Here is a 26,767-nt window from a genome sequence, read left to right on the forward strand (position 1 = left end):
GTGCGATATGATGAAGGGAGCCCCCAGACCTACCAGGCAAAGGCTTAGATGACCAATAGTGAATTCATTGTAGTCATTTTTTATTTTTGGTGTAAATCCATTGCAGAGCTCATGCCAGTCCAACGCGTTAGTGGCTTGGACAGTGATCCGTTGAGGGAAAACTTCAAGAAATCATTCCAATCAATGATAGTAACCCCGATCTAGTGCGTCACCTGCATGAACCACGTTGTTTTCTTGGTACCATACCACTCTCCTAAAAAGGACCAAGGGAAAGTATTCGAAACTGTCGTGTGGCGCTTTTCACCACGCTGCTGTCAACACCCCCGTCGAACACCGTTTCCGACCTTGACGCTATTGTTTTTCATTCCATTTGTTTGTACCAGGGCTTCCTTGGTGGTGCTGTTTTCCTTCACGCACTGTAGTCGCCTATCAGGCAGTACACTACCATCTGGCTGTAACGCACTAAGGTTGCTCTCTCTCTCTCTTTCTCCCTCTCATTCGTGTTTGTCCTCTCTCCAACTCTCAAGCTTTCTCTCTCCTGCTCTCGCAAACTCCCGCGGTGCGTGAGTCCTCGCCGTGAGGTAATCGACGAAGGGAACAAACGCAGCTCCTGTCAAAGTCGCTTGGGTACAATTTATACACACAGTTTAGTAGTCCGTGAATAGGCTAGCCTACAACTCACCCCAAAGTCGTAGTCGATTCCGTTAGTGTCCCCGTGTACCGACGGTGTCCCTTCGTGTGTCGGTTCCCTCCGGTATCCCTTTGCGGTTTGCGTAGCCCTTGGGCACCCCGCCACCACCGCTGCCACCACCTTCCTCCACCAGGTGGCTCATCTTCGTCCACTAGGAACCCGGTGTGGTGGCCACTAGCGGTCCACCCTGTCGGACAGTGGGGCGGCAATGCATGTGTATACGTAAACGCTACCAGTTGGGTTTCTGCGTGTGTGTTTGTTGCTTGTGGTTATTATTTTATTTCCTATCCCGCACATATCAGTATTGAACGAATCCGCATGCATGCATGTGTTGACGAGCATTTTGTGCGTGTGTGTGTTTGTCCGTCCGTGTGAGTTGGTTTGTCGAATTTTTGGTTCAACGGTGGTGCTATTTTTAAGACTAAGCTTACTGAGACTCGGGCCTATCTTCTACGCTGGTCTTTACTCTTTACTTCACTCGTAAAAATAAGACGTGCATGTGGTTGCCTGGCTACCGGACCCCGTCCCTTGGGCTGCTCGTCCCAACTGGGTGATGGACGGTACCCCCCGACCATATGGAAATGCTAATTGTGTTCGCATACACAATGGCCACCGTCCGCTAGCTCGGTGCTAGTGTACCGAGCCATTTCGCCTAGCCCGACGTCCTTAGGACTAGCGGGGATCGCTAACCACCTTCACCCGCCCGGTGCGATTTGAGTGAAAACGCAACACGCGCGGAGTGGAACGCAAAGGACTCCGTGCGTCCGTCCGTTTCGCACAGAAAGGAAACCGCACACCGAGTGATCGATAAATGGAAAAACCCACGGTTTGTCGTGCCCCAAAGGGAACATAATTTGATGGTCACGAAATGGCAATATTTAAGGAGTTACTCCCTGGAAACCCTACTCTCATCATGCAGCCTGAAGCATATCGGGCGGACGAATTGATGGGATCTATTCGGTTCTGGTCCGCCACCTGGTCCGCGAAGATGGACGGAAGCAAAACAGGGAACGGCCCGAAAAGCCCCGTAATAAAACTGGGAGCGGTGAAACGCACGGGGAAAACCTGCAAACCCCTATCGAAATTAGTGTAAACGGCGAGAATAGCCCGCACGACGCAGTAATGCTCGAATGCTTTAATTGCTCGAATTTTCACTTTCTTTACTCCCGAGATATCGTCTCCATTTCCACCCGTGTTCTGTGCGCGTCCCCTGCTTGCACGTTCCTTCCCTGCGCTCCACCCTGTGCGAGGAAAGTGGTGAATTTTCCTTCCGCGCAACATGATACGATACGATCGTCAGCATCATTATTAATACCATCGATCATCATGCAAACTATTGTACTACCACCACCACTGAGACGGGTGAAAATTAAAGACCACAGGAAAAAAAAACCACGCAGAACAAGGAACGCTTACGTAGTGCTGCCGTACTGCCAACCATTACGCATCGCCGAAGCGCCTGGTCCGAACTCGATCTCGAGAAACACCTCTCTCATGCATGCCTTGCGCGAGTTTTCCTTGCCTCTGTCCCATAAACGCGCATCCGATTTCCCACAGTTTTCCCAACCCAAGCTGCTATTATGCTCCCGAACACACGGGCCAGGCTAGGAGTTTTCACAGTTTTTCTCTTTCTCTTTCTCTCCTTTCTCTCTTTCTCTCTCGTTCTCTCTCGTGGGGTCTCTCGGTCTCTCTTTGGCTTTCTCTTACCAATTTTCGCTCCATCGCTGATCGTGTTCTGTGTACATCCGCGGGATCGTCTGTGCCGCGCACATAGATACGCACACCGAGCACCGCGAGGCCTCGTGATCTAGGTTAGGTTTTCGGCAGCAAGCGCAGCGAATCGGATCGGGAACCACCCAGCAAAACCAGCGACACCGACCGGACACCGTTGTGCAAGTTGGGAAAGTTGGGATTGTGTGTATCGGGCGTACGAGAACGCCACCAACGGTGTTGTGTTTGATGTGTGCATAGTGTGTACAGTGCGTGTGTGCCGATATTCCCTCCGTGTGCGCTTAGTGTTTCCGTCCGGCTGTTCGCTATGATCCTGGGCGATCGGCTCCGCGTCATCCGCCGTCGCGTCCCGGTCCAGCTAATGCGATGAGTCGGCCAGATCTGGTCCTACTGCACCATTTCGACGACGACGCCGACGACGACGACGACGAGGAAGAAGAAGACGACGACGGGGACCAAGGGGGCGAAGGACGACGCGAGGGTCGCGACGCGGGGCACGAGCAGGAAGCGGAAGCTCACGGTTCCAGTCCAGTGCCGATCGACGGCGACCTGCCGACACGGGCACCATCTATTGCTTATTCCCGCTACGACGACTATTGCGCCGATTATCAGTGCCAGTGGCGGCCGGGAGCGAGCCGCGTGGTGGACTACTGCTAGTGACGAGAAATGAAAGATGGCGCACACGGCGGCAATGCAGGCGGGCGGCAGTTCGGCCGCGGCGGCCGCTCGTGCCGATAGTACGCACATCAGCGGCGGTCGGTACGACTTCGAAGATGGCGGAACGTTCTGTGGCGGCTGGGAGGACAACAAGGCCCACGGCCACGGAGTTTGTACGGGTCCAAAGAACAAGGGTGCTTATTCCGGAGCATGGCATTACGGTTTCGAAGTATCGGGGATATATTGTTGGCCAAGGTAAGTAAAGCGCGGGGCTTTTACTTGTACCGCTTGCATCAAAGAGTGTGCACAAATCCAAACAAATCTTACTAAAAATAAAACCAGAAAAATCTTTAGGATCTACTAATCTTTAGTACAGCTTGTAGTCTCCATCAATCAATGAGTCATATCTTACAAAATTATCACATTGAATATATGAAATACAATATAGTATTGATATGTGACACTTTCTACTATCACTATCAGTTGGACAATCAATAGTTTTCATAGTTGAAACAGATTAGTTTATTTTGTTATATTGCTCATATTTATCCGGCTTCAATTTGATCAATACATCGATCGATTGAAACTAAAATTATTGTTGATCTTTAGAATTAATACTCTGATCGCGTTTAGATAAGGATTTAGATTTTGTATACTTTAAACTATTCAAATAGTTATCTGAGTCCTCAACAGCCGAACGGTTACGCCAGTTAGACATTCGACCCACGAAGCACGTAGGTTCAAATTCCAGCTGATTCTGGACCACGTTCTAAAGGGAAAAGTATGGTAGGGGTATGCATACGTTACGCCTAGGAAGAAGAGAAATCCTAATAGAATATCCCAATAGAACCAATAAGAGCACTATCTGTACAACGTCTTCCCAACAACATTAATTGTTTGAATAAGGCGATATTATTGGAAAATAACATATGATATAATAAGATTGAATATTACCAGAGGCCCCCGATCATTAGAAAACACTTGGATTTGGCATTTGGCAAGCAATTGTTTTGAACATTTAATGTCATGCAATACTCCCTTTTATCTGACTTAATTTTGAACTTAATCTGACTGCTGGCTTATGTAGTACGCAGATAAGGCATTTCTTGTGTTAAGCAGCTAGCAGACTTCACTGCAATGAAATAAAATCTGGCACTTATGCTGAAAATGACACTCATTGCAATTCGTCAAATTTTATGTTATTGCAGTGAAACATTGGATTCGTCCTTCTAGCAGCTTTCAATTTAGTTTTTCCAATATTAGACGTACAGCTAACGAACGATCAAGATCATTAGGCCAAACATTTAGGCTCCCAAATTCTTAGCTCAGGTGGTAGAAGCTGTTTTTCTGTCGATTTCTGGAAATAAAAATGTGTGGAATAAATATAGCAGAAATTCTTTGCACCCGTTCTTGACCCTTTGCGAAGTTTAAAAAAAATCTTTTAAAGAGTATAGATAAAGTTTCTTATATTCTTAAAAAAAACATTCAGAAATAATATGTTCGTCGATTTCCGCCCTTCCATTGGTTTCTACAACACTCAAAATTAACTTTCACTGTTTACCCCCTCCGTTGGATGTTGGGCGCACAACGTGTGTTTGGGGTAAAAATTAGAAGCTATGGCTGTCGATTCTTTTTCTAGCGCTTATTGCTCGAATTACAAATCGCGCCGTACGCCGGCCCAAACCGAAACCGAATTTCCCAACAGGGTCGGCCGTGCACGGACCGAGTGCGCCGATTAAAGACCAACGTGCAGTGGTAGTGAATGCGCTGCCAGAATAAAACACTTTCACGACCGATGACGCCACCGTGCTGGCGCCACGGGCAACCCGAAGGCGGCCCCACCGTGTTTATTGCGCGAACAATTCGGTCCTCGAACCGTCCGTTACTCACCGCACTTTTCGAACGCACACGCAACAGGCATACGCGAACCACCGGCATCTTTTTCCACCGGTCTGACCGCCCCATTTATTGAAACAATCGTGCAAATATTTGACTCCGGCCATCCAGGGCAGAGAGGGTTCCGGTGGTGGCGGAATACGACCGTTTTTCCGCTAGTTTACTCCAGCCACACTCGAGTCCTTGCTTGCCATCCGTAATGATCATATTTTGAGTGCAGGGCAATATTTCATCGCGCTTCGTTTTGTTCGTTTCCGGTTGGGGTTTTTTTACCCCTACTTCCCAATTGGGGCGGGGGCCTGGTTTTTGGCCATCGGAAGTGTGACTTTTTTTCAGGCTAAACGAAACGAGCGGCAAGATCAGTGCCGAACTGCTTTTGCGTGCCCCGATGACTAATGGAGGATTATTAGGATATATCAACAAAGATCGATGATGAACTTGACTTTATTAACTTGACCGGCAAAATCAAACAAACATTTTTACACGCAGTAATTTATCACGCTTGTGAGCGCCGTGTTCTGTGAATTTTTAATTACATCGGCTTCTTTATGAATCCAACTCAGTATATTATAAAATTTAATTGTGAATTAGGAGGGAAACCATAAAAATGGAAACTGCTAAGATCACAATTTCCGCTTCGAATGGTTGTTTTACAACTTAAAAATCAGGGAGTGTATTATTTATCTAACATAGGGATATTTGAAAAATTATTTGTTCCACTTTTTAAATATACATCCAATGCATCGTTCCAAAAGAAAATATCCCTAGAGGGATAAATATTTAAACTTAACATTTTGAATATTAAACTCATGATCGACATATCAAAAGCAGGAAATTTATTTTAAGCTTTGAGCAATGTTGACTGAAAAATCTCCTTTCTTAGCGAAACGACCGTCTTCGGTCATGCCTACCTTTAGCGGGTTTACTAGACTCTTTTATATTTCTATTCTTGGAGATTTATTTATTGAATTGTATAACTTTTCTAACACGTGGCTTGAGGTCAGTTCATTTGCGCTTTGAATATGGCCCTTGTTGTTCCCAATCATTTAAAGATGTATAAATTGAATACTTAATTCCATCTAATAGTTATTTGTATTGATTGTATTTATTTATATTACGTGAAAACTATGCACCCATGAAATTGTTTCTTGTTAACTGTTCTTCACAGTTATAGACAAAATACAAGAGTTGTACAGTTTAACTTATTTTTATTTCTAAAATTTTCTTCCTTCTAAAGTACATTATTTGATAAGAAATTGTGCTGGAGAATAACATGTTACATAAAAATCAATGTTTCTTTATCTATTCTTTGTTCAACTCTTTGATGAATGAAGTAAAGCTACACAACAGATTCTAAATGTTCTAAACCTTATCGAAAGACAATAGAGATGGCAATTAGATGATGATTTCCACATCCAAATGTTCATCTTATCAGAATTTATATACTCGTGGCTGTTTTTATTTAATACCCAAACATTCACATGAAAGTGTGGATCGTGGAAAGGCATGAGAAAGGAACGACATGGATAATCATAATTTTCATTTAATCTGACTTCATTCGAATACATTGAAATATTGCATAACTACAACGTGCAATATGATTAAAGGTGTTAGAACGTTATTTAAAAAAAAACCAGCGTTAGAATTGGATGTTTTATTTAGCATAATTTTATTTCAACAAAATTAAAACCATCATAATATGAGCAATCTTTCGGAACTCCTTTCAAAATGGTTTAATTCAACATTCGCATGAATAATGAGCTAACCAAGGGCAATGAGATAGCGCAATGTAGTTTCATCGTTATTAGTTAAAGTTTGGAAAATATAATATAATCTTTATTATATTTTGCTTCCTTTATTTATGCACTAATTGAATATTGTTATTGTAAATATATAGATAGTAAAACGGTTGTATCTTTATCTCTTCCATTGCAGTGGATCCACGTACGAGGGACATTGGCAAAATGGTAAAAGACATGGGCTGGGTATTGAAGTTAGAGGCAGATGGGTGTACAGGGGCGAATGGACGCAAGGTTTCAAGGGCCGCTACGGTGTGCGACAAAGTGCATCGTCGACGGCCCGATACGAGGGCACATGGGCCAACGGTCTACAGGATGGCTACGGCTCGGAGACATACGCCGACGGAGGTACGAGTTTATACTCCGGCTCCGAGTTGACAAGCGGATCGGGGAAAATCCTTGCTGCGAACTAACCGTTGCCTTTCTTCTCCGGTTTTCCGGGAACAGGAAGCTACCAGGGACAGTGGCAGCGTGGCATGCGGCACGGATACGGCGTCCGCACGTCGGCACCGTTCGGGATGGCGGCCCGGTTTCGGCCAAAGTCGGTCCGCGTGTCGATGACGTCGCTGCGCAGCACCGACGGTGCCGGTGGCAACAATCAGGCTCCGACGCCGGATCCGGGCGAAAAGCGCAGCCACCGGATCGACGATGCCCGCGGTGGCTTCGTGCTGAAGGCCAAATCCGACGAGACCCCGGTCCGGCGGAACAGTTTAGTAGAGAAGACGAAAAAAGGACTTTTATCGGTGAGGACTCGTTGCAACGGGAGACCGGGTGAACTACTTTCTCGCTAACCGTTCGCTTCCTTTCTTTCCTTTTCAGGGACTCAAAATTAGGAAACAAAAAAGTACAGGTGACTTGGAGAAACGAGGCACGGGCACGGGTAGTATTCGGTCCACGGCATCGACAGCATCCTGGTTGAGTACGGAATCATCACAATCGGGAATGACAAATAAGTGAGTAGCACCCACTAAACCCTTCGACCTGTCCCTCCTCAACTCTTGTCACCTCTCGTTCCCAGGACAATGCACACGGATTCCAACGCAAGCTTTATAGTAGAGGACGAGCAGCTGGACGCGAGCGTCGTAGAAACGTACATGGGCGAGTGGAAGAATGACAAACGGTGTGGATACGGTATTTCGGAGCGTAGCGATGGATTAAAGTGAGTAAAGCTTGAACGAAGGAGAATGGTTCCGGCGGCCGTGGCTAACGGGTTTCGCTTCCGGTTATTCGTTTACAGGTACGAAGGCGAGTGGTATGCGAATAAGAAGTACGGTTACGGTGTGACTACGTTTAAGGATGGCACCAAGGAGGAGGGCAAATACAAGAACAACGTGCTGATCACGAGCCAGAAGAAGAAGCACCTGTTCCTGATCCGCTCGGCCAAGTTCCGGGAGCGGATAGACGCGGCGGTCGACTCAGCCCAGCGCTCCTCGAAGTACGCGCTCCAGAAGGCCGACATTGCGATATCCCGCACGGCGACCGCCCGCGGAAAGGCGGAGCTGGCGGACGCGGCCGCGGACGAGGCGCGAGCCGAGTCGGACCTGGCGATCCGGATCGCGCGCGATTTCGCGCCCGACTTCAATCCGTCCCTGCTGGAGCGGTTCGATCGCTTGCGGCGTACCAACCGGGCTTACCCACTGCCGGACAGTGCGAAGCTGACCATGGGCCCGATGGGCGCCGGCCAGGACGAGTACGGTGCGCACCACCAGCTGAACCACAGTGGCGCCAAGAAGGACGTCGAGCTGGCGAACATGAAGAACGCGCTCAACAGCCCGTTCTCGATGGGGCACATGAACGCGACGAACCAGCGCATGTCGGGCTACTACGACCAGAAGGGACCAAACGGACCGGGGGCCAACAACATGCAGCAGTCCCAGATGGGACCGTACGGGTCGTCGATGGGAGCGCAGGGTCCGCACGATATGCACTCGGCGGGCTCGCGGCTAATAGACGATGGCATGCAGTCGATGTACAGCAAGCCGGGCCAGGGTGGCCCCGGTCAGTACGGTAGCTCGGCCGCGGCCTACTATGGCTCGAGCGCGCCAGCGAAGGGCCCCGCCAATCTGCCCGGTGGGATGATGTCGAACGCGAAACTTTCCTACGAACAGAGCTTACAGGCACGGGACGAGATGGCGGGTGGCATGGGTGGCATGGGTGGCATGGGCACGAGTCCCAGGAGAAACTCGACGCTACAGTCGGCGCAGTCCTCGGGCATGTACGGTGAGCCACCGAAGATGGCGAACGCATCCCGCACGGCTCCGTCGCTCGGAGCCATCGGCAGCCAGTCGTCGATAGACTATTTTGACCACTACAAGCGACCCCCTAGCAGAGACGGCTCGGTCGATCGATACACGCGGGCGGCCAGTAAGCTTGGCGGTGCCGGTTCGTCGCGCCAACCCTCGGTGGAAAAGACGACGGGCATTGGCAGCTACGGCATGGGAAACTCGACCGGTCTCGACCGTGGCGTCGATGGAGCGGAAGTGGCCGAGCGGGTTAGCACACTGCGCCGTGGTTCGCAGCTGATGTCGGGTGGTGGTGCGAACGGATCCGTCCCGTCGGCGTCCGGTATGGGTAATGGTAGTGTCCGGCCCGGCTCCCGAGCGACCACTCCGCTGCACCAACTCCACAGTGCGGACATGGGACAGCAACAGCAGCAGCAGCAGCCGTTTGAAGATGTGCTGCTGCGGCAGCGCACTCTTGGACAGGACATCATCCCATCGATGACGCAGCCGAAACGCACCGAAAGCCTTTACCTGTCGAAACCGGCCATCAACAGTGTGCCATTGGGTGGTGCAGGTGGTGGTGGCTTTGGTGGAGGAGGTGGTGGTGGTGGTGGTGGTGGCGGCGGCGGAGGCGGAGGCGGTGGCATGCGGTCCAGAGGTGGTGGCGGTGGCGGAGGTGGAAACGGAATGGCGTTTAGTAGGGAGCCTAAGGTATGTAGTGAAGATTTTACATGTTGTGTATTTTGTAGAGCTGTGTAATTCTGATTCAGATTCTTGAATGTGAATTGCATCGTTTTAAATTCATAAAACTTTTAATTAGTGATTCAAGAATCCCAAAGAATCATTCCAGTTAACAAAACAGAAAACTAAACACCAAACAAATGGGTAGATAGACCCCCATTGTGTTTTGGTCGCATGATCGATGCCGAAGAAAGAATCATGAAGATTCGTGGAAGTTCCATGAAAGATTCATGATGATTCATTATGTTTTCGAAATGTTAATCAACATTTGAAGATTCGAATCCCAAAAGATTCATGAATCAATCTGAAAGAATCAAAGGGGAAAGATTCATATGAATGAATCTCGCCTAAAGATTCATAAGGCAATTTGTATTCTTCGTGAAGAAGGTCTATTTCGTAAGTTACATATTATTCATCAATGCATGCGTTGATTAACACTAGAATCCAAATTGGAGTCATTTTGACCCCAACGCAGTTTTCGATTTTAATATCTCGAAAACGGTTGAATATTTTTACAAAAAAAAACCCCTACTGACCCCTAAAAAAAAAAACCCCCCCCTTGACCCCTACTTGTAAAACGCTATAATTTCAGTATTTTTGAAAATTTTTCAAATCCGTAAACTGTTACTTTTTAGTATATTTTGTTGACTATCTTTTGCTGTTTTTGGATTTTCGATGCATTTCTTCATCATTCCGCTAGCTCAGTGTATAGCAAAAACGGTCGAAATTGCGTTTTTTTAGCAATTATTTATTCAAAATCTGTAATGTAAATCTAGAAAAAAAATGTGTGCTAGAAAGTTAGTATGTTGAGCAACATTTCAAAAATAAAATCATATTTTATCCATTATAAATGACTCCATAAATTGGCCTCAAAGATTAAAAATAACGCTAATTTCCATAGTAACGCATCGCGCATAACGCTTCGAAACGCTCGCGTACGGAATAACGGAACAAAGCGCAGAACGGAAACAACCTATGGAAAATGTTAAAATCAACATCTTCAAGATCAATTTGTGGCGTTATTTGTTAATTTAAAAATATGAAATTATTTTTCAAAGGTGGCCTAATTTATAAACATCATAGCGCCCACTTTTTTTTCTGAATTTTCATGATAAATTTTGAAAGAATAAAAGTTGAAAAGGATTAAAATTCAACTCATGTCGATCTTTTTTGCTATACACCGAGCTAGCGGAATGGTGAAGTGGTACATCAAAAAATTAAAAACGCCAAAAGATAGTCAATAAATATACTAAAACGTAACAGTTTACGGATTTGAAAAATCTTCAAAAATAGTGAAGTTATAGCGTTTTCAAAATAGGGGTCAAAAAGACCCCTAAAAAGCATTCGGGCAAGTTTCCAAAGCAATGTATTCTAGTGTTAAACACAGGTTCACTTCATTCTGCATTGACTAACAGAATTGGGCTTGTCTTTACAGTGCCAGACATTTTGAATCGGATGTCGGGCTAGTCTTAACTTTGTGAACTGCTTAATATCCTTTTTTTATTAAAGAACCCATGTACTCGAGAATATTTAGTAGTATCTAACGCGTGGTTACCGTTCCATCCACGCAAAAAAGTTGTTTGTTCTTCCATTAACGTTTCTTCAACGTTTTAAAATTAAAATGTCAATCAGCTACCGAAAGGGATGGTCCTTCTGGACAGCCTACAAGGACTTTACGGGCTGAGTCCTCTTCGCATATTAGGCCAAAACCCTCACCTGAGCATTTTTCAGCACGGTTAAAAGGGCTTCGTCAGATTTGGACAGAGTCCATATCTCGGAGACGTATGTGAGCACTGGAACTATAGATGGCTGATATAGTCCCAGCTTCAGCTGCCTCGACAGGTATCGTGAGTGAAAGAGGTGTCTCAGAGTACCTTAGAGTAAGGTACTCTTACTACCTTATAGCACCTTAGCGCGAATTCTCCAACATTGTTGTCGTCACTGGCTTTTGACCCAAGATAGGTGAAATTTTAGCCGGCTTCAAACATGTGTTCATCCACTTGTAAGTAACCCCCGTTTCACCTCAGCCATATGAGACACAAATAAATTTAATAATTCAGAAATTCGAGTTGGTGATAGAACCACGGATAATCTGCAACATGTTCAAAAGATCAACAAAACCATACAAATCAGCTTTTGGTAAACAACGATAGAAGATCCGTAGAACCGTTATATTCTTTTGTTTTAATAAGACTGCTTTAAGAACTAAACTAGTGCTATGACAACGTACGGGTTTAGAAAATTAGTTTAGGTTCTAGGTTCAAGGAGACATTTCAATGTCCGGCACATATTGTCCGTTGACTTCTGGGTAGAACGTCTATAAAATTTGTTTTCGTTTTGCTTAATTCAAAATGGATTTGAATAGAAGCTTACCAGCGGATTTTCATTTCGATTCACTAGAACTTGTCAATGTACAGAGAAATGTACTCCAAATATATCTGTTTATGTAATGATATTTAAGAATACATATTAAATGTGTTTAGATAATAGATATCAAATTTCAATTCAATCGAATTCTTATAACCCACTCCTATGCCGGACGATGGAGTGATGAATCCATATTTTCTCGAGCAAGTGGTACTTAGTAACATTGTAATAGCGATCGCGATCGCCCCTCGGAATGTGCTGCGTAACCATACAGCACGTAAGGAGTTGCGAATGGTGGTCCCCATATCTGCTTGCCCGTTCGGAAAAGGGGCTCAACAAGGGAAGGTTCCCAAATTTTCTATTTTCATTTAATAGCCATACAAACAATTACGCAGTCGAATGAGGGTGTGCGACTCTTCTAGCCCGTTCGGCAATGGTGCAAGGGGAGAACCACGGGGAAAACAAACATGGCTGCCGCTGGGAAATCGATAGACCACCGTAGGATTTGTTCGCTCTTACTGTTTCTCATGTGCTCTCTGCCGCACTCTCCGGGGTTTGCTTGCACAGGAGAAGCAATCTCTGCCGTGCTCCGGCAACGAAAAACAGAACACCATTCGACCTGCGTTGTTCTCGGTCGACGGAAAATTTGTTCGCTTACACGGCTGACACTGATCGTGAAACTCGGCACGCCACGGTCCGAGGGTGAGCTATGCACAGCTCGCTTGGCAGACCCGAATTGACCACCCGCCTGCCCGGTGCGATACCAGTTGTGCCAGTGCACTCGATGCCCTCGGCGCACTGTCGGTGTGTCATTTGCCAGATGCCGCTTTCGGGCCACACTGCGCTCTTCTCATCTCCTCCCTCCTGACTGCCCTTGCCGGACGACCGGGCATCTCAGTCCCAGGGCAAACCACCAACACACTCGCTGGTGCACCTCGTCGGTGTCCGTGGAACGCAGGCGCAAGTTGAGTCATGCGCTGAAGTTTTCCGACGGGGGTGAATTTTCTTACTACATCCACCATTCGCACATCCCGATCGAGGGGTGTATTGGTGTTTGCCATTACGATCACCTACACTGACACCGATCGCTAGTGTGCGCGAGGAGGCGGACCTGTTGACGCCTTCGCGGAAAAAAAATCCGCAGCTTAAGCCCCGGGAAAATCGATAGAAGACCAACCAACGCAATGGGGGGGGGGGGGAAGGTTTGCAGCACATGTTTTGCTTGCACGAGTGTTGGTTTGAAAAATACCACGATGGTCTTTGGTGGTCACGCTTTGGGGTGAAGAATTTTCCTTTTCCCCGCCCGCAGGATGTTTCGAATTTTCTTGGCCGAAATCCTAGGCGAGAAACAGGAGAGAGGCAATATCCGAGACTGAGACATATAGAGGAGAAGAGAGATAAATCGTGTAGAAAAAATAGAACTCTAATGATGTCTCTGTTATTGTCCTATAGGACAATGGGAAGGCACCACCGCGATCTTTCGAGAATCGAACTGGTTTCGGGTGACGCGGAACCACAAGGCAACGACAAAACAATCGGAGCATTAAGAGTCTCTGAACTCGGTTTTGGCAAACGTATGGTGTCCTTGGCGGGAACTCGACACAATCTTACCCTTTCTCTTCTTCCGGGGAGGAGGGGGGCACTAAGGATGAAGGATTCTTTCGGGTTCGCTTTCCTCTCGTCCGTAGCCGTTGCTTCTTCGAATGTGACACTCTCCGCGAGGAGAATCCCACCCGGGAACCTCAACCACAACCATCGAGGTGATGGTCGTGTCTTTTGGTGGCGGCTCTCTCCCGCCGCACCGAACGATCCACAAATAGCATTTTCTACTCAGCTGCGGACGGTGGCTTCCTTTGACTTAGTACATTTTTAGAACTCAAGACAACACGGTGGTTAACACGGGTACCGTCAAAAACCGTGGGATCCGTCTGCTCTTGTTCGCTCGTTTCAGCTCGTCGGATCGCGGGATAGGTTAGGATCTTGCGGTGCACTGAGCCGGCGGACGGATGCGGACACGTCTGTGGGGATACGCAGGGATAGCCACGGTTCGCACCAGCGCCCCAGCGAGTAGTGTTTTAGACATTGTTCGATGGAAACATTGTTATTCTATGCTACCCCCTCGGTAGCGGACACCCCAAAAACTGTGGGGAATGTTTCTTTGATGTGATGTGTGACCGTAGCCACTGTCAACCGATGCTCGCTCGTCCGTCCGCCGATGTCTATCGGCTCGCCCAAAACCCTTCCCCTTTCGCCGTCGATTCCGCCCCCCTTTTGGCGAACCGTTTGACTCTCGGCGTCGGCCACGGTCGGAACCTAACGCGATTTTAATTCTCCTCTCTTCGGTTAGGGGCTACACATTTTTTCCTCTTGCTGTCGGAGTACGGCGACACATTAGGGCGACCCGTTTTTGGGGACGGCCCCATCGTACGGGCGTGTGTGAACCCCGTGTCGTCGCCGTCCGGCAGCCAGTGGTAGTTCATTCATCGACCGTGGGAGATCCCGCAGGGCCATCGCGAAGAAGTGCGTCGCTAGTACGACGGCGAGTCATCTGAGTCGTGAGAGTGACGATCGATCAGCAGGGCGCCGTTCGGGGTTGATAAAGTTGGGCTCCCCCGGAGACAAACAGTATTAGCGGTAGTGGAGTTGGTGGTGTTGGTGGTGGTGGTGGTGGTTGTGGTGGAGGTGGTGGTACCGGGACCGCAGCATCAAAAGGGGAGCATATGATTTTATCCCTCCCTGGACCGAGTTTCCACCACTCGGTGCCGTCGTGTACTCAGTGCCAGTTCCTGCGCCGCTATAAATAGGTTTGCGCCCTGGACCTTGCGCGCAGCTTATGCGATCGAACACTGCACACCGACATACGGGGGGTACAGCACCGTACGCACACGGACACAGGACACGCGCCGATCGTGCTCGATCGTGGCCTTTTAGCGAATTAGTCCATCTTGCGATCGTCGAACATAACAGACCGGTAGTATTGTTTATGTGAAGCGAACAAGTGGAGATCGTGTGGGTGTGTTTGCGTGTGTGAAAGAGAAGGAGGAAGAGTAGAGAAGGTTTCCGGTCAAGAGAGAGAGAGAGAGTTTATTGAGAATCGAGTGAAGCGGGGTTAAGTAAACACACACACAGTTAAGGCGGAAGGATGCAGTGGCAACAGGAAGTGGACGATGAGGACCTCATGTACTCTCCGGCTCTGCTGGCCCGGCGAGCGTCCGAGAGCTGGATAGAGTTCCCTCCAGTAGAGGTGCTGTATGATAATCTGCCTTTTTATTATTATTCTCGTTCGCTCGATCTGATTGATCTACATTCTATGTTTTCCCGCTTGTCGGATGTGTTTTTTTCCGACCCGAGCACCGCATCGCAACCACCTGTTTTTCGAGAGTGTCTCTAACCACCGGCTGCTTCCGTCCTCCACAGAGTATTCCAGTCAATGCAACTCTACAGAGGAAGAAATCATTACCAGATGTACAACAGCTACCGCGCACGACCGGGGCCATGAGCCGGGAGGAGGTCTCGCTCCTTGGTTCGGCCCGCCGCGAGGAAGTCCGGCGACTGAAGGACGAGCAGGAGCGCTTACGAGTTAATCCATTGTTGTATCTGGTCAGTCCACAAGTGAAGGTAAGTGCGGGACGCATTTTGCGGGTTTCCAAAGTAAAAGTTTTCCTAGTTCCTCCGCACCACGGCGAACGATCCTTTTTGATCGGTATTATTTTTAAGTTCGTCTATAGGAAGTGGCTTACTATTTAATTACTTCTTTTGAAGAAACCGTCCACTTCCGCTCACTTACAAAACCGTTTCTGTTTCCGTCTATTCGCAGGATTGGTTCTCGCGCCAGCAACTGGTCATGCTAGTGCTGATCGTTAATATTGCCTTGGCTATTTTATTCTTTAAAATACTCACATAGCGTTGGCTCAGTCCGTGTTTGCATTTCAGCATGTTTCTAAGAAAGGTGACACTTTAGAATAGCCGACAGCAGAAATGAAGATAACATTTAAACGAACATTATGGGATAACTCTTGTCGCAGCGGCGGTATCCACAAGCGCACCCGCAGCCCGCTTTTCCGCCTCGGTGCGCCTCCCTCCGGGCACCGTGTGACCACTTTTGATGGCGGAAAATGGCAACAGAAAAAAAACAACAACAACAACAACAAACAAACCAAACCAAACCAAACCAGACGCCAGAGGCAGAACCAACACGTTAACTACTAGCAGGAGCAGAGGATGACAAATATTTCGAGATAAGCAACAACCCAAGTGAACAGTGAGGCAATCAATTAGTGTGCATGTTTGTGTGCGCGTGTGTGAGTGTGCGTGTGTGCGTGTGCGTGCGTGCGGTGTGTGCGTGTGTAGGTGTGCGTGTGGAGGGGGTGCGTGCGCCTAGCTGGCCACAGCAACCAGCCACCATCACCCACGACGCCCCACACAACACCACAGCGGCATGAGAATGGAGAGAAATCAATAAAATTGTTTAACTTTGTGCATTCAATCATCAATCTTCGCAATTACGATCCATCCTTTACCTACGTAAAAAAATATGAAACAAGTTATAAATAAACGTGTAACACCGATAGTTGTGGGGAAGCAAGGGGAGCAGCAAATTCGTAACACAAACACAAATGAGATGGAGGGTAAAAAGAGGTAAACGCTAGAAAAAATAAAAACTTTGAATGCAAATCAATGAACCAAAACATTTCAAGTTCTTAACAAAAAGTAAAAAAAAAACACAAATAAAACAAGCATGAAATGCTAGTAAGGGATTAGGAAAATTTCGAAAAATCGAACGATACACGTGGAAGAGATAGCAACAAGATGAAACATATAGAACGAGAGCAAATTATAGGAAAGTTATACAACCGAAGCAAAGAAGCAAAAAAAAATAGATAAAAAGAGATACATTAAATTATAATGCGGAAGAACCATGTGCAGATAATGCGAAAGCCAAATCTTACGAAAAAAAAACTTTGTTAACATAATTTTTAGCAGATCGTCTAAAAACGTAAGGAAGAAGGAAGGGAGAGGAGAAGAAAACCAAATCCAGTTTAATTATTTCTTTCTTTTTTCCAGACCACAGGACTATTCACATTTGCTTAAGGTCAAACTCTTAAGATTCTAATAAACAAAAAGTATGTTGAATTTTTTCCACCACGTGTGTTACTTTCTCCGAAATACCGCCAAACGTATGTTCACAATGGCAATGGGAAAGAAATGAAATGTGACAAGTGTTAATGCTATAGAAGGTGTCGTCTGCGGGTAAGTGTTATAGAATAACTAACCGATTTCGTGTTATCATCTAGGAAGATTAAATTCTACAGACGAACAAGTCCTACCATTCAACTTGTTATGGAATGAAAGGATATCCACATAGTAAACACATCTTTCTGAGAAAGTTCAATTTGCACATTGGAAGCACGGTGATTCTTTTTACCATTAGTGATCCTCCTTATGGGGATGAAATTTTGTTCCATGATGTGTACCTATTTAAATAGCGTGTGTACATATGATTGTGAAATTTCTCCTATGATCGTTCGTCATTTGTCATTTGCATTGACCTACCATTTTCGGTAGACCTAGCACAGTTGTTGGATTATGCTGTCCATCTTGTCTAATTTAACCGATTAGTTCAAACCAATGCAGCTTCTACTGGAAATACAACTTTTGAAAGATACAAACTGATTTGATGTTCCACCTATTGCATAACCCTCAGGCGCCAATGTAGAAAAATATGGCGATGGCGCGACAAGCAGGGAGCCTCATTTGGTATTTTACCACTCTTTTGCCGTTGATTGTCTTTAAAAATTTTTTAGATTCAATCGCTGCAATCTGTTCAGGGATTACAAAATTTTAAACAATTTGCTAATTCAACCATTATTTCAAATTGTTACCAAGGTACTTAAGGTTTGTTCAACTAACCTTGACCACGGGGAAAAGTTTTTATTTTGCAGGCAACGCTGCTGTCAGTGTTTCATTCCGTCTAGTGATGAAAAATCCAAATCTAGTGGTGTAAAATATAAAATCCTTTTCAGGAATCAATTCTATTGGGACCTAAATGCTCAAAACTAAGTCCCAATTCATCACCACGTGACTACACTAAACCAATGTTAGTCCTACTTACCTCAATGCTATGTTCCGTTCTGCTCGGCTGCTAAGTTCAGATGGAGTCAAGCAATTTTCGGTTACAATAGATATGATACAAACTTTATCTCCTAACCCTGCTTCTATGATATATGCAGTGTAGTCTTATAATCGATTTAAGTTAGAGTTAAATCGAGTTCAAAACGAAGAGAATCAAAATCAATTGAGCTCGAAACGGGTAGAATCCGTCAAATACGATCCAATCCGATTGATTCTGCAAAGGGATCGAGTCTTCGAATCTTCAGTCAACACTAGTTCATTCCTTCCCCGACATGTTTGACAACTTTGCTCAGACATAAATTGGACAGTCGTGCGTGAAGAGCGTCTTTAGCGTTGGGAAGAAAATATTTTGCCTTGCCGTGCTTAAACAGTGTGTTTGCCAGTGAAAATTTTAACGAAAATACTATAATTTCAACACCTAAAGAAGGTATTTATCAATGGTCTGCGATACATGATAGGAAGTTTGCAAACGACGGTCGAAAGCACGTACAAGAATGGCGGCAGCATAAAGTTACATAGTGCGTGAAGTTGGGAAGAAAAATGAAATAAGATTGTCTGGCATCCGGTTCTGCGTGCCCCGTGGCGTTTGCCTTGCACGATTCATTTGCGTTGCTGACAAAAGTTCGACCCATCTTTTAGGTTTGTGGAGTGGTTTTGCTCGGTGAAAAGTGTGGCTGGCGTTGCTTCTCTTTTGCGTCTTTCTTTTTTTATGCGTTTTACCCACGAGGGTCGTTGGTCCAGCAGCAGCCCCGGAGCAGGAGCAAAAGTAGAAGCAGAAGCAGACGTCGGGGAACAGTGCGACGACGGAAAACGAAACCCGTCCGCGGCGCTTCAGACAGTGCGTGAAACGTTCGTCTGGCTGTAAATGGCGCTCGAGCGAAACGAAAAATAAGACGAACCTGCGAAGAACGGCGATGGCCTACACGGCCAGGTAATAACAATCGACAGAAGGGGCGAAGAAACGAATCTCGCAAGAGCAATACGATCGCGTGTGGCGCAACGTGTGCAATGGGAAAAGGAAGGCAGCGAAGAGAAGGAAAAAGTCGTCGAAGGAACGTTCCAAGAAAAGAACGTCGGAGAAAAGACGAAAACAACCACCAGCTCGCGACGGTAGAATGAAGAATATCCGGCAGTAACGGAGGATAACTCGCCAGCGCAATGGCTTCGCCGATGGCGTGTGTTGATTTTCTGTTTTCGTTACGTTTTTACCTGCGATGATTTAGTACTGACATCCGAAGGACAAACACACAGTGGCTACCCGTTTCCCGTAGTCGTTTGTATTGTGACTGCGGTTTGTAAATTTGTGCAACTTGACATGCTACATCTCAGTATATTCATTTCGCTACGCGGATTTGCATCATTATGGGCTGTAACTGGAATTGAAATAGTACTTGTTAGTTTTTACAACACTGAGTTGTCAACTAGTAAAACACGTACCGGGGTCAACACAAACTCTTGAAGCTAAATTTTATCGTATATCTTTTTGCATATAACTTTTTAAATTGTTTCTCAATCCTGTACACTAATTCACTGCGTTATATAACTTCATTTCAGTGTGGTATAGAGATTTGTTGATAAGAAGTCCGTAATAAGATAAGAGTATTGTTGATAACAAGTCCTACATGTTTCAAATCCGCTAAACTTGTTCCATTTGTTTTTTTTGGTTAACCTTTCACAACATAGTAGTCTACAAAAACATGAAAGCAAGTGGTGTAGTGTATGTGTTCCAAAATTAAAAGTGTCAAGTGTATGTGTAGATGGGTGTTCGATGTGTGTGTGTGTGCTACGGTGATCGAATGGTCTCCGTAATATCATAAAATACCAGATTGTTGGTAGCTAAAAATTCAACTACGCAATCAAAACTAGGTAGCAGAAATTATTCCGTGCAGTGTTGGAATCTCGTCGAGCGAGAATAGTTAAATCAACGTATAGCTGGATCCCTGGCCTACGGTGGACCTGCGTTGGTGTTACCAGTTTGTGTGTTTGTCTAGCCGCTCTGGCGAAGAGAGTGTACTATTGCGGTTGCTGCCGCAAGACGGAGTCCTAGGCGGTGCGAAACGGCGGAAGTGACTGGGCAGTATTTCGTTGGAGGTAAGATGTCGGAAGGGGAACGCGCGGTTGGGCTAGGCAGGTTTGAACGTTATTTGGTCAGCTTTCCAGGGTGTTTCCGGGTGAAAGAGTTTGGACTGGAAGGATTAAACATTATTTCCCGAATATGGATTTAAATGATGCTATTCTCGGTTCTGCTTAATCCTGTGAATATTGTATAAAACTCTTGGAATTATTTTACGCAATATCTATTGTTTACGATAGTTTTGAAGTGGCAGAGAAAGAAACAAGCTAAGTTTAATCTTGAGTTTAGTTCACCATACCTTTTTTACGGTCTTCAACGTTGTTTTGTTATTTCTAATGACCTTCTTTGTGTAGCAATGTAAGAACTATAAAAAACAAACAAAGCTATTAGACCATGATTTTAGTCGAAATGTGCATAAATCAATGTTATTTCATTGGCAACTGATATTCCCAATAATAAAAGAAATACTTTAAATATGCATTTCTCGTACACCAACCTAATTATTGGTACCCAAATATCAAAAGAACATGATTCTGCTCCACAAAAATGCTTACAAGCTGTTCTAAAACTGTTAAAAATACTAAATTAAAAGCGGATAAGCTATAAGATCACGAGCATACTAGCAGAAAATATGTTTGATTGCTCTTTCAGTGTGAATATCCTGTCTAAAGAGCGACTTGGTTGCACTCAGTTTTCACCCAATACTTTCCGGCGATCAGTTAGATATTGATAAAAAAATATGTTCAGCATTGTTTTTCTTAGATTTTCCACCTTAGTGTATTCTTTTTTCTTAATTTCGTTACTGTTTTTAAAGTGATTTGATGTAAATAGACCGAAATTACCAATAGATTGTACCAGAATGTTTTCGAAAGATACACATATCCCCCGGCCCCATCGGCGCAGGTGGGTGGTGAAGAAAAAGGCCCACCCACCCACCCGCACGTGGGTGAGCGTGTGTGCGCAGGATCGCGGTTGTTTTGGGTCGATTTTACCCTCTGCTGCTAGCTGCTCCGGTTTGTAACTGTTTCATTTTTTTTTTGTTCGGTTCACAAATTTCTCCACGTGACGACGTTTGACAGCCTATTGGTGGTCGTCTGGCTGTCAAATTGGGGGAAAATAGGTCAAGGGTGTCTCGTCTTTTCGGAAACACATTGTTCGTGTGTGCGCGCGTGTCTGCTGATGGCCCCGCAATTGGATCGAAAGTCCATGTTCGCAATGAAATTAAATAAACAAAACCGGAAAAAATGTTTCGAACCGAACAAAACCGGGCAAACGCCAACCGTGTACAAGTCCACCGGCCCAGAATTGCGCAACAGTTGTGAAAATAATTACACCACGTCGCTGGGGTCCACTTGGTAACAGAATCAAAATCGGTCCGGTTGTCACACGCCGAACGAACGGTGCACGCGAGGTCGTCTATCTGAGTATCGTCGTGGCGAGGCACGGTAAGAAGAAATTAAACGCACCGGATCGCCGAAGACACTGTGTGCCGATGGTGCCGCAGTCTGCGAAGCCAGTCTTCTTTGCAACAAAAGTGTCCCATGTCTGCCTCCGTTTTGCTAGGAGTGTTTGTTTTTGTGTGCTGCTGTTGTTGTTGTTGTTGTCTGTGCCAGACGCGGTCGAAGATCATGTCGCACTTCTTCCTCCCGTCGAGGTCGATTCCCCACCAGAAGTTCCCTTTGGGTTCGGTGCGTCGAAGATGTCTATGCCCTCGATTCGATGGTAGTTGTTCGTTTTCTTCTGTTTCTGCCCCGTGCGAAGCGCGTAAACAAATGTCACAACAGGGTTAAGTCGGGCGGTAAGGGATACCACTACGTTCCCACACACCCCACACCACCATTCGTGGCGAGCATGATCGTGGCGCGTGTTACCCGGTGCCCGAGGTTGTTCTTCGTATTTCCCTGATAAAGCAAAACAAACGCCCTGTTTTTTTATGTTTGTTCGGTGTTAGCTTGAGAAGAAAGCGCTCCTTTCGACGTGGTTAAAAAAATGGTAAAACACCGAAGAGTCACAACACTCTTGGGTTTCCATTCTACCCGTCGCACAACGCAGGAAAAACACAACAATATCCGAATAAAATCTAGTTGAATCCGATTGTGACCGCTAACGGTCGGGATCGCACCGCCACCCTCGAGGATTTCACTGGCGCATTCTCTCTTGCCACGATCGTTGACGGGCGCCAATGCCCCTAATGAAGGGGAAAGCGCAAAAAGATTTGCAAATTAAAAAATAGAAACAAAAACCCCCCGATGGGAGGGTGAAGTGGTCCGGGGAGAGAACATGCAGTGCTACAGAAATAACAACCGCCCAGAGGCTGTGACCATCGTGGCCACGACGGTGATTATCGTATGGGGCCAAAAAACAACAACACCGATCGGCCATCGAAAGGAGCAGCAGAAGAGTAGAGGGCTGGTAGGGTGGGGTCTAGCTTTGCATAGGATGAACGGAGGGGGATGTGCGGAGGAAGTGATGATGGGGACGCCGCCATGCTATGAATACATCGTCTGCGAATGTTTTGGCGTCGCGCCGCCATTGGGGCAGAGTTCTAATTTTGAACCCACAGGTATCCCGCACACCTCCGGCAAGGTGAAGTGGTGGTGTGTATGTGTGTGTGTGTGTATATATGTGACGGTAGAAGGGAGGTATTACATTCAGCACCCCGTTGGGAGACCGGCAAGCTCCCGGCTCGCGACTAAACATTAGTATCCCATTCTGAATCACTTGAACCGGGGCGGGCAGTCGTTAGGATTCCTTTGCGATCAGTTTTTTGCTAGAGAAATTGTTTGGTCGAATAAAAATAAAACTACCCAGACACAGCATTTCGAAGAGAAGTAAAGATTTTTTTATTGCAAAGTGTTTACTTTTGATTTTAATAATTTATTCGTCATGAAAATATCTTTATGATGTGTGATACTTTTCTACAGGCATATGTATTGTTATTGGAATTAATTTAGAATGAAGATGAGTTATTATTCAGGAATTGAAGTGTCAAATAATAACTCAGGTTAATATTAGAGCTGTGTACTGGAGATTTAGCTTTGATTGATTTTGAACGAAAGATTTATGAATCACAAAGATTTGTTGATTGATGTTTGAAGAACAGATGGGAAAGAATCACCTAGATTCATTAGATTCATGAAAGTTTCAAATGATTCATCAATGTTTTGGTGGATCTTCGGTGAAAAGTTCATATGAATGAATCTCGTCAAAAGATTAATAAGTCACAAGTCTAGTTGATCCCCCTGGTCTACTTTCAAAAAGATTGGTACAAATATTTCGTAGACCATAAGTTTATTTTTCTTGATCTTCACATTTTTGTTTCTTCAATAATACTTGTTTTCAATATTAATTCGTGGTCTAGTAATACTGTAATACTTGTTTTTTTGCATTCAGTGCCGCTTCAACATTGCATAGGCTGTAATATTCGTACAGCCTGTAAAATTCATCGTATTTGTAGTTAAGACTAAATTAAAAATCATAAGAAAAACCAAACGCCGCTTGGGAAAAAAGAGATACTCTACTATTACATGAACGGTTTTGATCGATATTCTACGCATGATGAATTGCTGTCTGGAGCATCGTTGATGTTGATTTCGAAAATGGATTTTTCACGTACGCCTTCGTTTGGGAAATGAATTGCTCTAAGCGCGCCATGGTTCGTGCTAAAAATAGTGGAAAACGGGTGCGCACAAACACAACCGTACGGCGCCCGTATTTATCGTACCCGGTCTTGTTTATTCTGGCCAGTTGAATGAACCTTTCGGGAGCGATAATCCCCCGGCTGAAACAATACAACATCTCCGTTATGAAATAAAAAATGGTGACCTAGCACGAGGCGGAAACATTATGTTTGTTATTAAAGACATGCCGAAATCACTTTTTGCCGATTGATAAAGTTGTGAAGCAAACGGATGTTGGATTTCGTGGAACTTCACCAGATAATGGGCGAACAAGTTCAGTGGTGCTTCAATGGGGTCCGGTTCTTAGAACCATGGACCATGTTGTGTCGAAATTTAGCGGCAACAAAACAAGACATTTTGCAATTGTCTGCGTGGACCGAAAGTATAGCAGTGGACACACGATTCGATTGAGAAAATGAAGAAACCCCCGATTCGTTGTGAAATGCGCATCAATTTTTTGTACCGCTCATGAATCGTCACGGCGCTTCCGTGGGCTTCCTAGCGCTGCCATCGTTTTGATATGACCTTTGACCGCTACGTAGTATGTCTATATTGTTTCGGTTTTTAAGGTGCGAGCTTTGAAAGTGTTGTTTTTGTCGCCTACTTTGACCATCTACACTTTACACGTCCGTCCGATCGTCAATATCGCGTACTGTTCCCATGTAGTGTTGATGATCGCGGCGCGGTTTCCGTTCTGTGCCCGGCATTCGCTGTGGCGCCACGAATACACACCCATCTCGCCTCGACCTTAGTGTACATACACCAACAACGGCAACGATGACGCGGCCAGTTTCTGCTCTTCACACGTTGCAATCTACGACTTGGCGCCACCTGTCGCGGCCGCCGCCGCTGCCGTCGCTTTCGACATTAATACGTTTTGACGCACGCGAATGCAAGCGAGAGATGGACCCCGGGGTGGTGGGCAGTGAAAAGGATGGGTTTGCACGTTACCTCACACTCTCTCTTCCTCTTCCCTCCCGGGACGGGAGATAAGCAGTTTTTTCACCACAAAAAAAAATTCGCTAGCAGCACCTACCGTCGTGTTCTGTCCGTGTTGTGGCCGGATCGAAAGCAAAACAAACCCCTCCACGAACCGAGCACTCGGGATGTAGCACTTTGTTGCAATTGCGCTTCAGATATGTTTGCCGTAAGGTGTCCGAACAAAATGTAGCGTTCGGATGCGTACGTTACGGGAAAGCGGGGTACTATGAGAGACAGAGTGTAACTGTGTCAGGAGTTTCTTAGTTTTATGAATGGAATTTATAAAGTTGAAATTTATGGGAGTCCGGGAATCCGAGCCGGTTAAAAAATAACTCACGAGTGTCGAACCCAGCCGAAACCATACCCTCTCCTGTACGAAAAGACTGACAATTCACACTGAGTTTTTCTGACAGGGAAAAACTCTAGTAAGCCCATTGCCACTGTTCTCGGATCCTCGTCAAGAACTCTCTGTTGCTTCGAGTCAGCCGCGAACTCAATACAAACTTTAGTGGCATAATGCACATTTCCAATCTACTTCAACACAGGTTTACATGTTGATTATTTTACTTTATATTTTCATTTAGTTAGAGCTTAGTTTAATTTGGATCCTATCCGACCATACAATCTTCTGAGCAAAATTTCGATTGATGAGCAAACTTAATTTATTATTATGTTTAACTCGACAGCCATTTTTAATCAAATCTGTCTGGCTAGCCTCGGTGCCGTCCACACGCAGAAGCTAAGTTATATTTATATTACACCTTTGTTTTAAATCTCCTTGAATATGCAAGCAAAATGAATTAAACAAACACTTTGCTAAAATTAGACAAAGAAAGCTTAACGATCCAGCTGAATCTTTTTTCTCTAGACAAAATTATATTATGATATTTTGGTATCGATAGTTCTCTGTTTTGGCATATATCATTTCGAATAACTTAGCAGAACAAAGTTAGTTATGATGTTAAAAACTTCATCCGAAACCGGATAAATTTGGTACATTCACTTAAAACGTCATAAGCTGGACCAGGAACTTTTTTATATCCTAAAAATTGCCAGCTCTTTGTAAAACGTGCGTTTTGCGAGTGTGTTTCGTTTCATATTGTACCCTGGTTCCCTTTGTGTTTCGAATATTAGATTAGACCATAACAGTACAACATTTTAAACGTTTCGGCAAAACGAACTACACGGGCGCTCAGCAAACGTTATTTATGACCGTATTTACATAGCTTTGATTCGAACACGTTACCAACGAATAATCATTATGCCACAAACATCTTCTTAATGTTTCCCGTTTTGTTTTCGCCCGGTTTGGAAAGAAATTTGGCGATAGCCTATCACCTTGTTTTTGGCATATGCCAAGCGGTGCGGTCAGATCGGAGCTCTAATCTTTCTGCTTGCAGAAATGTAGCGTTAGATCATAGATTAATATTTTCGAGCGCGATCCGCTAATCAATTGTGTAGAGTTTGTTGTATTTTTTGTCGAACGCGTTCTTTCGATTATGTTAAAGCCTGGTTTTGGCAGCAGTCGTTAGGTTGATATTTGCACAACTAATTTCTATGAGTGATTTTGTTTTGTATGTTTCATGTAGTTGTCCTGTATATTTTGGTATTACTGTAATTTTGGCCTTTTTCTCTAGATTATTTCTTATTATTACCGATACCGGAACCGATACCGATTTATTGATGCTCTCATTCACCTCGTGCACCATGTGTTGTTTATTCACATAATTAGTGCGCCATAAGGAACGCAAGGTTATCGACGTGAGAACGCATGGCCGCGGTGTGCAGTTGATGCC

The 26,767-nt window shown here is 45.4% G+C and overlaps 2 protein-coding genes across 2 annotated transcripts; both read left to right on the forward strand.

Moving 5' to 3' along the window:
• Positions 1 to 3,095: 3,095 nt before the first annotated feature.
• On the forward strand, positions 3,096 to 13,610 carry LOC131284665 (uncharacterized). Its single transcript, XM_058313527.1, has 7 exons — positions 3,096 to 3,334; positions 6,911 to 7,122; positions 7,222 to 7,517; positions 7,594 to 7,727; positions 7,793 to 7,933; positions 8,012 to 9,707; positions 13,557 to 13,610. The coding sequence occupies exons 1-7, from the start codon at positions 3,096 to 3,098 to the stop codon at positions 13,608 to 13,610; spliced, it is 2,772 nt and encodes a 923-aa protein (XP_058169510.1).
• A 1,636-nt stretch (positions 13,611 to 15,246) lies between these two features.
• Positions 15,247 to 16,008, forward strand: LOC131287248 (uncharacterized). The gene is made up of 3 exons (XM_058316280.1): positions 15,247 to 15,348; positions 15,522 to 15,722; positions 15,922 to 16,008. Exons 1-3 carry the CDS (start codon positions 15,247 to 15,249, stop codon positions 16,006 to 16,008), a joined length of 390 nt encoding a protein of 129 aa, XP_058172263.1.
• Positions 16,009 to 26,767: the final 10,759 nt, after the last annotated feature.

The sequence above is a fragment of the Anopheles ziemanni genome, chromosome 3, assembly GCF_943734765.1.
Source record: "Anopheles ziemanni chromosome 3, idAnoZiCoDA_A2_x.2, whole genome shotgun sequence".
Taxonomy (NCBI): Eukaryota; Metazoa; Arthropoda; class Insecta; order Diptera; family Culicidae; genus Anopheles; species Anopheles ziemanni.